This window comes from Micrasema longulum, unplaced genomic scaffold, assembly GCF_059751315.1.
Source record: "Micrasema longulum isolate JH-2025_06_02 unplaced genomic scaffold, ASM5975131v1 h1tg000026l, whole genome shotgun sequence".
NCBI classification, from domain to species: Eukaryota; Metazoa; Arthropoda; class Insecta; order Trichoptera; family Brachycentridae; genus Micrasema; species Micrasema longulum.
Window position 1 is genome coordinate 1,141,377 of NW_028277233.1, and position 16,195 is coordinate 1,157,571.

General features: G+C 30.4%; 1 protein-coding gene across 3 annotated transcripts in view; it reads right to left on the reverse strand.

The window, feature by feature from the left end:
• Positions 1-16,195, reverse strand: part of cpo (RNA-binding protein) — a 545,686-nt gene that overhangs the window by 448,542 nt on the left and 80,949 nt on the right. For all 3 annotated transcript variants that reach the window (XM_088223884.1, XM_088223900.1, XM_088223892.1), the window contains exon 2: positions 8,291-9,009. In XM_088223884.1, the coding sequence (XP_088080010.1) occupies positions 8,291-8,362 (72 nt within the window). In that variant the 5' untranslated portion in view covers positions 8,363-9,009. The remainder of the gene's footprint in view (positions 1-8,290; positions 9,010-16,195) is intronic.

A 16,195-nucleotide genomic window follows, 5' to 3' on the forward strand; every position in this document is an offset into this window, starting at 1 on the left:
TATCTTTATTATTGTTTGGTCAAACAAATATTCTAAATCATATAGAAGAATTTGTGTTCTGGGAAGTATGTTAAATAGGGATGGAAAGACTAAGAAATATTTTGAAAGGAGGGTGAGTGCCGGAAACAGGGTGAACGGTGCACTGAAATCTACCTTGGTAAACAAATGTTTATGGTAGGAGGCAAAACAAGCAGTTCACAATGGAGTTCTAGTGCCAACTCTAATGTACGGGAGCGAAGTATAGAATTGAAAAATAATGATGAAAGTAGTTTAAGTGCTGTTGAAATGCAATCTCTCAGGAATGTGTGGTAAAACGATGTATGATAGGTGCGCAAATGTCGAGATCCGTAAACTGTGTAAGGCTGAGACCTGCATTATCGACAGAATCACGAAAGGGGTCCAGCGTTGGTTTGGACATGTAGAGCGAATGGACAGCGAAAGAACGGCTAAAAGGATCTACGATGCAAATTTTGATGGATGCAGAAAATGAGGAAGACCGAGAAAGACATGGCACAATCAAGTCCGCCAAACACTTGAAGATGGGCATGTCAGGAGTAGGAATATTCGGCGTGCCTGCATGAAAATAGTACAAAGATTAATTATCAAAGAAATTCGAAATAAACTTAATAATAAATTAAATACGGAAAATCTATATAAATTATTTGAAGTTCATACGAATGACACATTTCAATTCGTATTACTATATTATTATTTTCTGTTTTTCTTGTTATTTCGTATAATTTCGTATAAGCACAAGAGCTAGTCTCTTTTTTGGAAAGTTATAACATTAAAAGTTATACAAGTAGATTTTAATAGAAAAAAAAACATTTATCATTTGTGTAAGTATATTAATAAATAAAAAAGTTCTTTATACATCCAACAAATTTTGGTAGAATTTTCTTACAAAAATGATCATTTCGCCGTATTTTAGCGAGATACGTCTTAATTTCACAAATTACGTACACAACAGCAGAAGGGGTAGTCCGTTCATCCCTTCTGAACTTTCGCTCGTTAAAAAAGTAATTGATTATTTAAATAAGTCCTCTGGTGACCATTAATTAGTGGTGAGTGACACCACCGCAATCAATCTCCGCAGGGGGCAGGACACAGTTTGGGGGCATTAGACGGGGGTTGTGCCATAGTTTGAGGAGCGCTGGTGGGGGTTGGAGGGTCGCCGGACGCCGTGCTGCGTCGCGACGACAATTTGGAAATTATTGATTTGAAAAAATAAGGCCAGTTTTTAGATATTTACGAAGTAACTTATTTGCCTAATTATTCACTCATGTAGACTTTTTTTCAAAATAACAGTTTTCAATAATTTTACATTACTGAATTACATTTCCTTGACAACGATAAACAAAAATGTTGCACAATTTATACCTATCTAGTAATTTTACAAATATGAAAGTTAATTTTTCTTGTTAAAAATATTACTAATACAAATTAAAATTACAATCCACTTCACGGGATATTTTATTCCGATTAGGACTATACCGTCACACGTCAAGCTCTCTATTTCATGTGCCAGCAGTTCGTACGAACTATGCCCAAAACTCTCCACTTATACGTTTTGCTAGTCAATATAATTTGAACATTCCCCTTATTGATCCATTTGATTGTAAAAAAATAACATTTAAAATGCGCGTCTAAAAACATACTTTTTGTCTTTTACTTAGTTTCAATAATATAGTCTCATTTTATCTTATTTTATTTTATTTTATTATATTTTATCTCTAATTCTTAATATTTTGTATATATTTATATTTTCGACACTTGACACTTGTGCAATATTTACACACATGTCCACCCTCATTCCAATATAACACCCACTCACCCACCCTCTCACTCACTTACGCTCACACAAACACACTAGTATGTATTGTACGTGTATTTAATGTATTTCTGTGGATATCTGTCATTGGTTTTATTCTATGTAAATTTTATTTGTTGTATTGCTGTTACATGTATTACTGTTGATATCCCTATAAAAAAATAAAAAAAATAAACGTATGGGGACATCAACTTTTTTCCACGACCATATTGACCTGGTGAAAGTATAAACTCGTATGTTATCTAATTAACAAGATATACAAGTTATTATTTTGATAAACAATTTTATTCTACTGAGTAGTAAGTTCAACCTTCCCGAGCCTGAAGGTGAACAAAATACGTGAGTTCTTGAGGAGGGGGGGGGGTACCAGGAATACCCCAGCTAAAATGTTTTAAATACGACTTTTAAAAAAAATTTACAAATTTAAATTTGTTGCAACAGAGAGGGAAAACATTCTTGAGAAGGGAATATGGGAGTCAAGGCATTTACAGAACTTATAACCAGTCATTGGCTGATTTAAGTGGCCATTTTACACACTGTGTATCATTCACCATTCTGCCTATGTTGACTTCCATTTGTTGACTTTAGTGGAGTAAAAGAGCTGAAACCTTTATCATGTGGGCGAGATTCATCCGGCTGAACCAATTCACCCACTAGGCAACGCCTGAAAACAATTATCCAATTTTAATTTAATAAATTTTCTAATACTTCTTCTTGTACCAGGTAGTTGATTCAACAATGTTTTGAGTATGTCTGAATCCTTGCAGACTGGCTGGATTTTCTCCCTAGGGAGTTGTTCATTTTTAAATTTCTTGCAACACAGATGGAAATAAAAGTCAACAGATGGAAGAGTTGAGAAAATGTGGATGTTTAAACATAGGCAGAGTAGTGAATGTTACACAGTGTGCAAAGTGGCCACTTAAACCAGACAATGACAGGTCATAAGCCCTGTAAATGCCTAGACTCCCATATACACTTCTCAATAATGTTTTTCCTCTCTGTTGCAACAAATTTAAATATGAACAACTCCCTAGGGAGAAAATCTAGCCAGTCTGCCAGCATTTGGACATAGTCAAAACATTGTCAAAATTTGACATGATTGTCATTGCAGTGTTTAGTGTTTATAAGACAATTTTTTAATATTTCTAGTTTTCTGCGAAATTCATACATATTTCTATAAAATATTGTTGCGAAAGGATTCTATATGACATAGCGCTACTCTTTCCGACACACTTTGAACAACACTGATCTAAAATGTCACTACTTGATAGCGAGGTGTCACTATAATAGCAGGCATTTAATCAAAACGCAATTCTATAATAATGACAAAGTAAACATACTTTATTACTTATCAAAAAAACATAAAATATTATTTGCTCTTACAATTAGAATACAAATTAAAATTCTAAGAATCTACATATATTTTCAAAATAAAAATGACTTATTACAATAATTATTACCATAATTGAGTTAAAACTAAAATAAGTATATAAAAATTTAAGAAAAAATGTCCACCCTTAATTGAATAAGGACACAAATTTGTTTGCTATTTTTCAATAAAAGATTTTCCGAAATACCCACTCGTGTCTATCGTTAAATGTATTTTTTAACGCAAGCCTCGACCAATTTTCCGGTCAGTTGAAAGTGTTTCCTACAAAGGATTTCGCCCCCACAACCTCCTCGACTCTTCTACACTCCTGACACCCCTACCTTCTTCAGATATTCGAAAAGCTATTTTTAAAATAAATCAACCAATTGAATCACCAAAATTTATTGGAAAATAAATGTAATAAATAAATTTAAGTTAATAAGTATAACATAATTAAAGAGTTATATTTTTATCGATAATATTTTTACTGTGGGTGTTTTTTTGCACCGCAACAACCAGGAGACCTTATTAATGTGGTGAATTATAACACAAACATCCATACGAGATGAAAAAAACACTCTCATCGGGAGTCGAACCCAAAACCTTTTGTGCATGAGTTAAACGTCGAAATATAAACCTTGTACATGATAACATAGGAAATGCAACTCCCACTCAAAAATAAAAAATAAAAAAGTTTTTTTAAACTGGTCAGACTTCCCTCAAACCGCGTGGTGAATCGAGCGCGGCGCTCGCTTGCGGACACCTGCCACGCGCTGAGACCCGCGCGCCGCGCCGCAACGCAAACGCTCGCCACTTTGGCCACGCACTTAGCCTTTACGCCACAGAGGCTGCCAATGCTCAAATATTTGCTAACGTCTACATGATTTAAATATATTTATTTTAAGGAGGAACAGATGTAAAAATTGGTAGGTACGTAAATTTTTTATTATCTGCAATATGTACCTTTTTAAAATAATCAATTTATAATTTTTATTCGTTAAGTTTATAAAATTTCAAGAACTTACTGGAACGTTTCATTTGCATCAAATTCAACATAAAACTTTTCAAATAAGGTTTTTTAAACGAATATTTAAAGGTTCTACTAGTATATTTCTTTTATTTTTTCAGGTAACTAGCTCGTTGTGTATTTTAAAACCATTGTCCAAATAATTTTGAATCTGTCTCTGTATTTTTTTTTCTCAATGTAATCAGCATTTGAATATCTATCCTTTGTTTAATTTTAGGTTTATATTTGTTGGTAAACATTAAAAAATCACAACCGAGTACTCGTTTCTATTTTAAATTTCAAAAGTTAAAGAAATATTGATGATAAAAATGACCAAACGTTGAAAATTATTTAAACTGGTCAATAAAATGTCACCACAATATTCAATTTCATAAATTGAAAAAAATATTCTCCATCTTAGTTCAGATATTCGTATTATATTAAATTGATAAGTTTAATTGAAAAAAAATATATATAAGTAAATTATTATGTACAGATACTTAAGATCTTTAAAACAAATAAAAATATGTACTTGAATAAATTATTTTACAGTTGTCTTAGTAGTTTTGTTCGGAAATTCGATACGATATATAAAATTCAATATCTGTCCACACAAATCGTGATATTGAAACTATGCAAGGCGATATGGGATCATGCTTCGCTGCGCAAAATACGATTGGTTTTATTACTCCTTTGGTTATCCACAGTTCAAACTTTAATATAAAGTTTCATGTACATTGCTTTACTGTTAGTTATTAATAGCATTAAAATTAAAAGCGAAGTTTGCCAAAGATAAACATAGAAAATTATGAAGGAATCCTTCAAACGAATTTTGTTTTGTATTTGTATTGACAGTATACATATCCTAAATAAACAATGCTTAAACATCCATCTCAACAGAAAGTACCTGCTAGAAGTGGGAAAGAGAAATAAGAAACATCAAATGTACCATTAAATTCTTACCAAAAATCTACATTGAATTTTAAAAATTGACGAAAATATGCACATTGTTATTATTAGGCACATATTATAACGTGTTTATTTCAAGATTGAAAATAGAATAAATCATTTTGTTTTTTATAGTATTTGATTTTATAAATATTCCAATAGAATACACACGAAAATTAATAATGATGACTCACTGCAAAAGAATAACTGTTTTTCAAAACATTCTTCTAAAGCAAACATTAATATTTTTCATTTCTCATCACTGATTATAATGTATTGTAAGTTATGTTTATGTTATTTAAAGATAAACATTTAAATTTCTCAAATCAAAATAAAATGTAAAAAATACGTTTTTTGGAGACTTAAATCTATTTTATTTTATGCAAATTTATCAGGTTAATATGATGCACAAAATTTTAGTGCATGTACATGTTGCCATAAAATGAAAACTAAAACACAAAAACATCGTGATTGTTTAAAACATGGCAAGAAGATAATTCTTTGTCGTTTTTGATATTTGCGAAAACCCGGAAATGGAAAAGAAAAAATAAGATAGTAGACATTTGCCTCTTTTTCACTCCTGCCGGCTACCGCCGTCCTGGAAGGCCATCGGTGACGATCTTTTGTCTTTATTCAGTGTAACTGAGGGACGTAGGATTGACGTAGGAGAAGATGAGAGTTCCGGCTGGGGACAGGGTCTCCAGGAGGCGTCTGGTGATGTCCATATGCCCGCCTTAGGAGCGGACGAGGAAAAATAAAAAAGAAATTTAAAAGTCAGTAATCGGCGCAGGAAGAAGACTTATTTAATTACCGAGGAGACTTTTAGTTTTCCTACATTTACCAAAACATAAAGCAACGGAACGTTTTCATTCATTGTCTCTTGTTCGCAAACTTTTTAAATCACCGTGGCATTTTACAGACGGATAATTTTATATTCTATTTGAGTAAAAATCGGTTCATCGGCGCGGATGTGGGAGCTTATAATGAATCAAATAAAAGTGAGGGGAATAATATTTCACTCAACATAGACGGCTTTTCCTAAAATTCGAAATAGATAGCGCTTCGGGGAGTACGAGTAAGCCTACATTTCGAAAAATATTTTTCCTACTATTGTGATTTATAACGCGGGAGTTGGGTACTCCACTCTCTGGGCAAGTTGTGCCGTGAAAGATAATATATTGATATTTTATTGGCCACATTCCAGCTACGGAGAGGGGGAAATGGCAGGAAGGACAGAGGGTGGTTCGGTAAAGGGAGAGATCTCTTGTGGGAAATTCTATCAACTGACCGGAAAATTAGCCAACCCGATAGCGAAAAACTGGATATCGAGGATTTAATGAAAAAGGTGCGAACGTGATAAATTATGCATGTGAGAAAAACTTTTCGATTAGTGTGATATATCGGATATGAAAAAATACAAGAAGATTTAAATTTTTCATTTAAATATGAGTAAACAAAAGACAAATATCAGCAATCTTCAATATTTTAACCCATAAATTTGGTTTTAAAATCAATTAATGAATATTTCATAATGTAAATCCAATGAAAAATGTTTTTTAATTTATCTGAAAGTTGTGGTGTATTTTTCATAGATTATTTCAATGCCTCTCACATGCTGACAACCCTCTTATGTAAATAAAAGGTGAGTGGGTTATTTCTTTAAAAAAATCTTGGGCTTAAATTCAAACTGTTTCTCAACAAAACTTAAAGCAATTCACAAATAACTTAATTTAAGCTGATAGATAAGCCGGTATCAATGCCTTAAAGCGTAATTGTTGTTTGTATTTTACTGATACAATTTTTAAAACCTAAGGGCAAAAAAGTAGTTTATTTTTTGACAAAGGTTTTTTATTATCACTGTAATTAAAAACTTAGCCAATATTATTTTTAATCACATTGCTACATTTGATAAACCCAGAAATCTTATTATTCCCGAGCGCTTTCAAAATGTTCCCTTCCTTCAAATTTTCATTATGGGAGGGATAATATTTCTATCATATTGAAGAAATTCCAGGACGAATACCTCGCTCTTTTAATTCAATTTTCAGGATGTGCTATCTGTATCATTGAACGTAATTTAATAAAGAATGTAAAAATGAAAAATAACTTTGCGTCGGCTTTTTATCTTCAGTTTGAGATATTTACTCTCTCTTCAAATTTGATTAATATTATATTTTGAATATAAGTTTCCTCGGTTCAGTACAAGGTAACTGTAAAAAATATAACATAAATTTTCTTTAACATTCTTCTATAAAACAAACAAAAAATCTATCGTTTTTCAAGTCTTGCATTTGTACATATATCACCAATTTATGCCCTTATCGTGCCTACAAATTTTTTTCACTGTGTCGTCCCTTGTAAGATTACATTTTGACAGCATTAAATAAATTTATACCAATTGGTAATTTAAAAATATATGCCAAGTATTTGAAACAAAAAAAATGTCATACACTTTTTTTTGTATTGCAAGTACAGCAAAACTCCGTTCATCCAAACCCTAATCATCCGGACTGCCAAATATCCAAATCTTTTTAAGGAAATCAAAAATAAAGAAGACGATTTTAATTTTAATTTAAGTGTGCTATTAACTTTACTAAACTTTAGGAAAGTTCTTAATGTGATTCTAATTAGTTGTATTATTTGAAGAAAAATAAAATTTGGCACTCATTAATCCGTATAATTTTTTTGCTGTGTGTACTATTATTATTTTGTGCCAATAAACTCCGTATTTGGCACTGAAATTAAAAAAATTCCCCGAAAAAAGATCGTTTAATGAAGTTAAATATTACTGTTTTATTTACGTTTGTCTAACAAAGTTTAGTGAGTACTTGAAGTAAAAACCTAATAGAGTCGCCCTGCGGAGAAAAACCATTCTATGATTATTGACCACGAAGTTAGCAACAAAGTGCAGCAATACAACGGGTCGTAGCTAATTGCGTTGAAAATTGCGAGCACAAACCGAAATCGTTCATCACACGTTTGATGTTTAACTAAAAATTTGGAACGCTTTTATTCTATACAATAGAGCTTAAGGAGTTTTCTTGAGAAATATTACTCTGATAGTAGGTACCTGTTTAAAATAATAAAAATACATTTATTGAAAAATAAGTGCGTAGAGAAAAAAAAAGTTTCTTACCTCTTCCTCAGTGGTGGCCGTGTTGACGGAATCCATGCTCTGGCACAGCGCCAGCTCCATGCCGGCACTCATGTCGGGGGAGGGGGTGTGGGCGAGAGTGGGGACGGGGGCGGGTGACAACCGCAACCTCTTGGCTCCCGATTGGACCGCCGCTATCTGCACCCTCTTGCTTGCCTGGCCGTTGATATCCACGGCTAGTTTCAGGCACCCACGTTTCTAGCGCGGGCACCTACACTTGAATTTTTTTTCTAATAAAATGTCGCGCCTACCACGAATCCCGAACGGGATCCTGCTCCCAAACGACTACTGACAATCTTGTATTACGACCTAACAATACGTCGCGAAAATCATAAGCTTTTTATTGCGTTTTAAAAATTCGACAGTCTTGCTGAAGTTGAAAATCTTAATAATTGACCGCCTAGGAATCAAATATCGGACGGTTATTTCTAAATTGTCATATTTTTATATTACAACTATGTCATAAGTTGATAATTGATATATCGAGATAATTTATATTATACAAGTTAATTTAAGCGAAAAGACGGTATTGATTCGATAGTGAGTACTCGTACTTCTAAAGGAAATTTACTTAACGTATTGATAAAAGCGACACAATTTAATCGTAAGTATTAAGTATTAATTAATATTTACACAAACTATACTTCCATCCGATACTTTGTCTTTCACATTCGATCCAACAGCCTTCTGTACTATTTGATCTGTAACAAGAAGAAAAAATAACATTATTATAAAACCACACAAAAAACAATAAGCACTTACATGTTCATAGGAAAAAAGTGTCGAATATGTCAAAAGATTTTTTAAAAATCACAGAACTTCATCAAGATAAATTGACAATCTTTTTCATCAAGAAACAATCGACTTTTGGATTGAATATTTTCGAATTCTGGAATCCGAATTCATCCACCATGATATATTGTATGTAGAGTGACTGAAAAAAGGTTTAAAATCAAGGAAATAATTAGAATTTTGTTAAAGCAGATTATATAAAAATTAATTAATTTTTTTTTTGAGAGTTTGTTGGACTTTTTTGAATTCATCTGGTGATCTTAATATATTGTTAGAAACCTTTTACTATCATTTACATAAAGTGATAGATTTGAACGTTCCTATTACTAGGCGTTTTGTAACTGAATATCCTTAATTTAGTAAGGAACTCGTTTGTTTAATTGGTAGAAAAAAAAATCGGCAAATGTCAAACCATAACTTTTTGCACGAAAAAACGACGACTATATGAGTATAGTATAAATCAACATGTTTTACTAAGGGTATCTGAAATCAAGGATCTAGATATTGTATTTGATCAAAAACTATCATTTAAACCTCATACTAATAAGATTACAAATAGAGCAATGAAATTGTCATGATATATTTTATGAACGGTCAAAGATTACAAATCAGTTTTATCTTTCAAAACTTTGTATGTTTCACTTGTTAGGAGAATACTTGAATACAATTCAGGTATCTGGAGCCCATTTTATGGAGTCCACTCGTTAAAACTTGAGAAAGTGCAGATTTTTCTTAATGTTTCCTCAATTACAACCTATCTGTTCCTATTGAATATTTAAACAAAGACTTCTTAATGAATACACTTGATTTAAAAAGTTAATCCAGGAGACGGAAACTGAGAGATTTAATGTTTCTCTTTAATATAATAAATGGTGGACTCTAACTTACTAAACATGATTCAATTCCGATTACCTGTTAAGACTACAACTAGACATAATGTGCCATTTCAGTTAGATATTGCTGCTATTAATTATGCTATTAATTCACCTTTTCTAAGATTGCACAGTCTAGGGAACCAGATTAGTTGTATTGGCATTTTTCACATAAGCTAAATCAAGTTCAAACTTTAGGTATTAAAGAAATAGTTCAGTATTCTGACTGATGTTTAAGTAATTATGTGAATTTGTAAAAAGAGAAAATGAAATGTATAAATAAATACACGTCAAATACATATTTATACCTATATTAACGAAAAATGTTTATTATTAATTATTTATTAAATTTTATTTTTAAAACAGTTGTGAACCTCTGAGATCTAAGCACGAAACAGTTTGTATTTTACCTATGACATTCAATATACATTGCAAAAATATCAACAAATCAATAATTGATGATTTTTGCTATTGAACATACCGCGTTATCTTTATTTTTATTATTTATATATTTAACCTAAGTATGTAAAGTATAAAAATCGCAAAGTTATTATATAGTGCAATCTATAAAATCAATGTGTAATATGTATAGATAAATTGTTATTATGTTATTTCATAATTTTGTAATAGAACACTGATATGTTAAATATATTTGTGTTTATGTTAAAAAAATGCATTTGTGCCGTGTACACTAATAAAATAAAAAATAAAAAAAGGCCATTAAATAGAAATAAAGAAATTACTCAAGATATAAAGAGGTAATTAACTTTTTATTGAGAAATATGTATAAATCTTCAATAACGATAAAGCTTTCACAGAAAAAAACTGTTTGTAAATCTTAGCAACTTACCTATCATTTATAAAATACCAATGAGGAACTTCAGCCCTACGGGAAATTAGATATATTACAGAAAAAATGTTTTTTTGCGCGCGGTAATAATTAGAGTATTAAATTGTGCGGTCACTGGTTCATATGAACCAACCAATGATGTGAGAGCTATGAAGGATATCCGGTTGACTTACCTTAAACGAACCAATAAGAACAAACAGATAACAACCTCTGACTTTTAAAAACTTTTAAAAATCATAGCGCTGATAATATGATACGTAGAAAAAATATTTCTTTTTGGCTTAGTTTAATAGTCAAACCAATTAAAACCAATAAAAAAAGACACTGAACTTCCTTATAAGCAAAGGCATACTTATAAACCACAAATACTATATTTGGGTTCATGGAGCGCTCTTTCAATAAAAAATAAATGAAAGGACCTTTTTAGAATATTTAAGGATCATTTCATTAATGTATTAACATTAACTAAAACTTGACACGAGGACTTTAACTCCATTACGTTGAGACAACTCCGTAGTGTAGGATTAAATGTTATTGAGGAATCAAGAAAATCAGCAATTTATGTTTTCAAAAAGAAGAACAGCATTTCATAGACAAATCTCGGTAGAAACATCTGGGGTACCTAATAGTGGGCGTATATATTGTTGTTGTATATTTAGTTATAAAGGTGCTAAACTTGCATTGTTTCTTTGTTGTTCTCAATTTTTGTTATTTTCTAAATGCTAATATTATTTTTGTCTCGAATTGAGTAACTCCTGGGAATGTAATTCAACGTATTATACTTGTAAAATACTTTGTGTTGTATGATTTATAAATAAAAAAATAAAAAAGTTGAAATTCGCTGAGATAAGCAGTATCGACAAAATCAATAAAGGAGCTCTGCGCTGGTTTGGACATGTAAAGCGAATGGACAACGAAAGAACAGCTAAAAATATTAACGATGCGAATGTTGATGGATGCAGAAATAGAGGAAGACCGAGAAAGGCATGCCATGACCAAATCCAGTAAATACTTGTAGATGGACGTGTTAAAATTCGGAATAATCGGCGCGTGTGCATGAGAAGATGAATGAATGTAGAGGAAGCGAGATCTCTATGCGAAAATAGAGTGATCTGGTGTTCTTTTCTCTCTGCCTACTCTTACAGGGAAACGGCGTGATGGTCTGTTTGTTTGTAGTAGTTTCAAATAATAACATCCATATGTATGTATTTTTTTTATCGTTATTCAAAACTGTTTTATTTATTTAACTTTTTATTTTTTTCTAACATTTGTGTTTTTATGATTAACCCAAATATTTTTTTTTGAGAGCCATTTTCAACGTGTTGTAAATAACTCATTATTAGAAAATGATAATCAAGTTGGGGTAGAGTGGAATTCAAACCACGGACCTTTGAGCCGTGAGTCCGAGACACTAGCCACGGGAGCACAATCCGATTCTGTTTATTTATATTATATGTATATGTATATTTTTCTTTATTTTTTTTACAGGTTTTAATTTTGTTTTTGTTTTTATTTATTTTTAAAACTATTTTTCTCAAAGTAGTAATTTTTGAAGACGTAATAATTATTTTGATTTTTTTTTTCCCGCAGAGAATTGATGTCAAGTATTTAAACTGTTGTAGAATTTGTTCTGTAACTTTTGGAAATATCATACTGTGTTTGTAAAAAATAGTTTGCATTTAAAAAAAATAAACTTTTACATCTTAAGCTGTTATAAAATAAAATAATAATAATGCTTCCTGAATGTCTCACAAACTGCTCGAAACAATTTTTGTGTTTCTATTTTGTCACCGGACTAGTTTTGGTTCATATTTAGAGAATCACGTAAATATTTTACCGTTACATTTCAGCCAATTTACAAAAGAAACGAGAGAAAGTATGCCTTAAAAATAAAACAGCTTAGCGTTATTGAAACAAAACTTAAACGTGACTGCAGTCAAAACACGGTGGCGCCAGTTGGTTCGCTTTTAAGCTTTTATTATTCTTGAGAAAAGTAAAAAATTAACTTTTTGTATTTTACAACAATATCGCGTCGGACATACATATTTTGCGACCAGAATTAAAAATATACCAGTAAAACCGATAAGCGTAGATATTCAATTTGATTATTATGACATTATTTTTGTTTATTATTTGAGCCTTTCTTGTAAATGCTTTGATACCTGAACATAGAATTAGTAAAAAATTTGAACTTTTTAATTTTTTAATTATGTTATTTATAGCTTGAAAACAATTATATTCAAAACATAACCCCAACAATACAACACATACAAATAATACTATCACTAGCTCTTCAACACAAAGACAACTACAACAAATACATACTTATACCACTTTCAGACAAAGGGATTATGAGTATTGCGCAATTAAAATCTGTAACCTGCTTTCACTGTCTATTAAAACTTTATTAATTAGAAATGAGAAAATGTTTAAAAACGCTTAAAAAAAATAATAGTGGAGCTGGGTGGAAGTAAAATGGATTGTCTCATTCGCCCAAACCAATATTGAATAAACTGCTCTACAAATGTATGGTTTATGTTATGTTTTTGTTATTTAGTTGTTCGTTTTAATAAAAATAATATAGGAGTACATAAATTAAATATAAAATTTCTGAAAATTTTGTCAAGTATCTCTAATATTAAGTCTTTTTTGTTTATTCTCACATGTAAAAATATTTAAAAAAAAAGTTTATTGTTAAGTGTCCTCGGCACGCGTAACCCCAGTGAGATCACATTATTTCATCGTAAATTTTTGTTCATAATGGAAAAAAAAATAATAAATAAATATATTTCTCTTGTTTTTTTTTTTAAAACATATTTTTAAAAAAACTTACAAATTTGTACCGTCTGAAAATTGCAATATAAAAAGTTGTTATTGTTCCAAATACGAAAAAAAATTCAAAAATAAATGTAAAATCCGCATTATAATCAAACGACATTTTTTTTATATATATAACTTACTTGCTTTCACATTTATCATACTTAGGTTTGTAAAGAAGCAGTGATTTAAAACTCGCAAAACTGATCCCCGGGAGTATTTTTTTAACCAATTACTTAAAAATGGCTAAAACCACTCAACAATGTTCAAATATGTATCGACAATGATTAGTTACATCAAACGCATTCTCATATAAGAGATGTTTTATGAGTTATTTGTACCGTCGGGGAGCAAAGGGTTAAACCAATATTAGAAAAATCCAGTTTGTACAAAACTCGGCTTTTAAATTAATTAATAGATCCGCACGAATTGGTAAAGAAGATTTATCTGAACTCTTCAAAAAGCATGGATGCCTGTCCGTAAATGCTATTTTATGGCTCAAATTTGTTACAAAATATCGGTCAGAGAATGTAACAATAAAATAATGTGTTTACGTGTAAAAAATACAAGACTTGTACAAAATGAAGGCTTGTCAGTTCCAAATTTTAGTAACAAATACTGCCAAAAATTATATAATTCCGAAAATTTTCATTAAAATACCTAAACACATTTTTAAAAAAAGCATTGACCGCACATTAAAGAAAAAAACATAATCGACTAACATGCATGCCTTGTATTACTATATTACTTTCTCTTTTAGAGACATTCTCATACATTTAGCTTTTTTTCTTTGTTTTTTTACAAGCGATTTTCGTATTAATTTTTGTAACATATATTTTAATATATTTTTGTTATTAATTTAATATTGTTTACAAAATTTATTACACTTAATTTTACCAACGATATATAACTACTTTCTATAATGTCTTCTTCTAGTTCTCTCCAAAAAAAATATCTATATATTATTTAATTTCTCATATCTAAATTTATGTAACTAGTTTTACCACTATCTCGGTGTAAAAAAACTTCTGATAAGCTGGTCTTGTGGCTTAGCGGGTTTCTATTTTCTTTTATTTTTGTATGCTTTTGGTGAATAAAAAATATATATGCATTAGAAACAAAAAAAACAGTCTAATAATTCAACGATTTTTGAACAAAAACAGTTTTTTGTTACATTCATTATGACGTAGTTGGTCGTGATTAATGTTTAAAACGTTTTCGTAGGTCGAATTGAAAAGGTATTGAGAAAAAAAATCATTTATAATATTTATTTCTAAGCGCAAGGTGCCATATAAAATACGTGTAAGAAACGTGCTTTTACACTCCAATATTTCACTGTCCCTAGACTGAAACCTAAAGTGTAGGACTGATCACCTTTATATCCATGTAATAAAGTTGATCCAGAAACGCTGATCTACTTTAAACCACAAAATACACACATTATTTTATAATGAAGCTTTTTCAGAAAAACATATTTTTTAAAACAAAAAACTTAAAAACTCAAAAAAAAGTATCGTACATCTGTTATTTCAGTGCCCATTTTTCAGTTTACAACGCCATAATCTTGAAGCAGAATGCAGGAAAGATGGGATATCTTCAACAGATATCCACACTGTCGTTAAAAGTAGTTATCACGCGCCATTGTTCTTGGACTTTGCAACAATGGTAATTGGACTCATAAAGGTAATTAACCAAAATAAGTGATCGAACATCCCATTTCCAAGATAAACAAAAACGATTTTTTTCCTAAAAAAAAACAAAATACTTGCGTCAACTTGTAAATGACCTAACAATAAGTGAACACCAATAGCAACTTTATTTAAATTTTTTACGAAAATTGAAATCCAAACAATAAAAATTGTTAGATTTTTAATTTGTTCATTATCCGAAATGCATTTATGTACAATTTAATATTTTTATTATAAAGAAATGTTCTAACAACTGTCATACTATTTAATAAAAAAATACTTTGAATTTTAAAAATACGTATTTTAGTGTTGAATGCAATATCAGTGACTGAATTTCTCAAGATTATACAATATTGAAACTTTAAAAAAAATCTTATTAAGTAAGTTCATAACATCTTTAAAACTAATATAACTTTACAATTACTTATTACTTTTGATATTAGACACCTATTGTTTTCCTAAAAAACATCGTAAACATTCAGGCGTATTGCGTTTTGACAATAATAGCGTATTGTTCTTTAGTAAAATAATGTATTTTTAAAAATCAAAACATTGAATACATGCAAGTCATAGTTCAAGGATACAAATTTATTCAAATCTTAATAAATGGCGTGAAATTTAAATCTGCCACTATTGGTTAAGATTTTAGATTGGTTATGTAAGTTTAATTCAATATGTTTTCTGTCAATAAGGCCAATCTATTAAGACTTCCAGAAGCCTGTTGATTGGCTAAAAAATAAGACAACAAATTTATGAAATTTTACTCAATTTTATGTACAAACGAAAATAATGAATTTTCTAATCAATAAATATTTCAATGTATAAGAAGGACATGGAAATCTAGGCATTTTCAGGGCTTGTGGGCCTA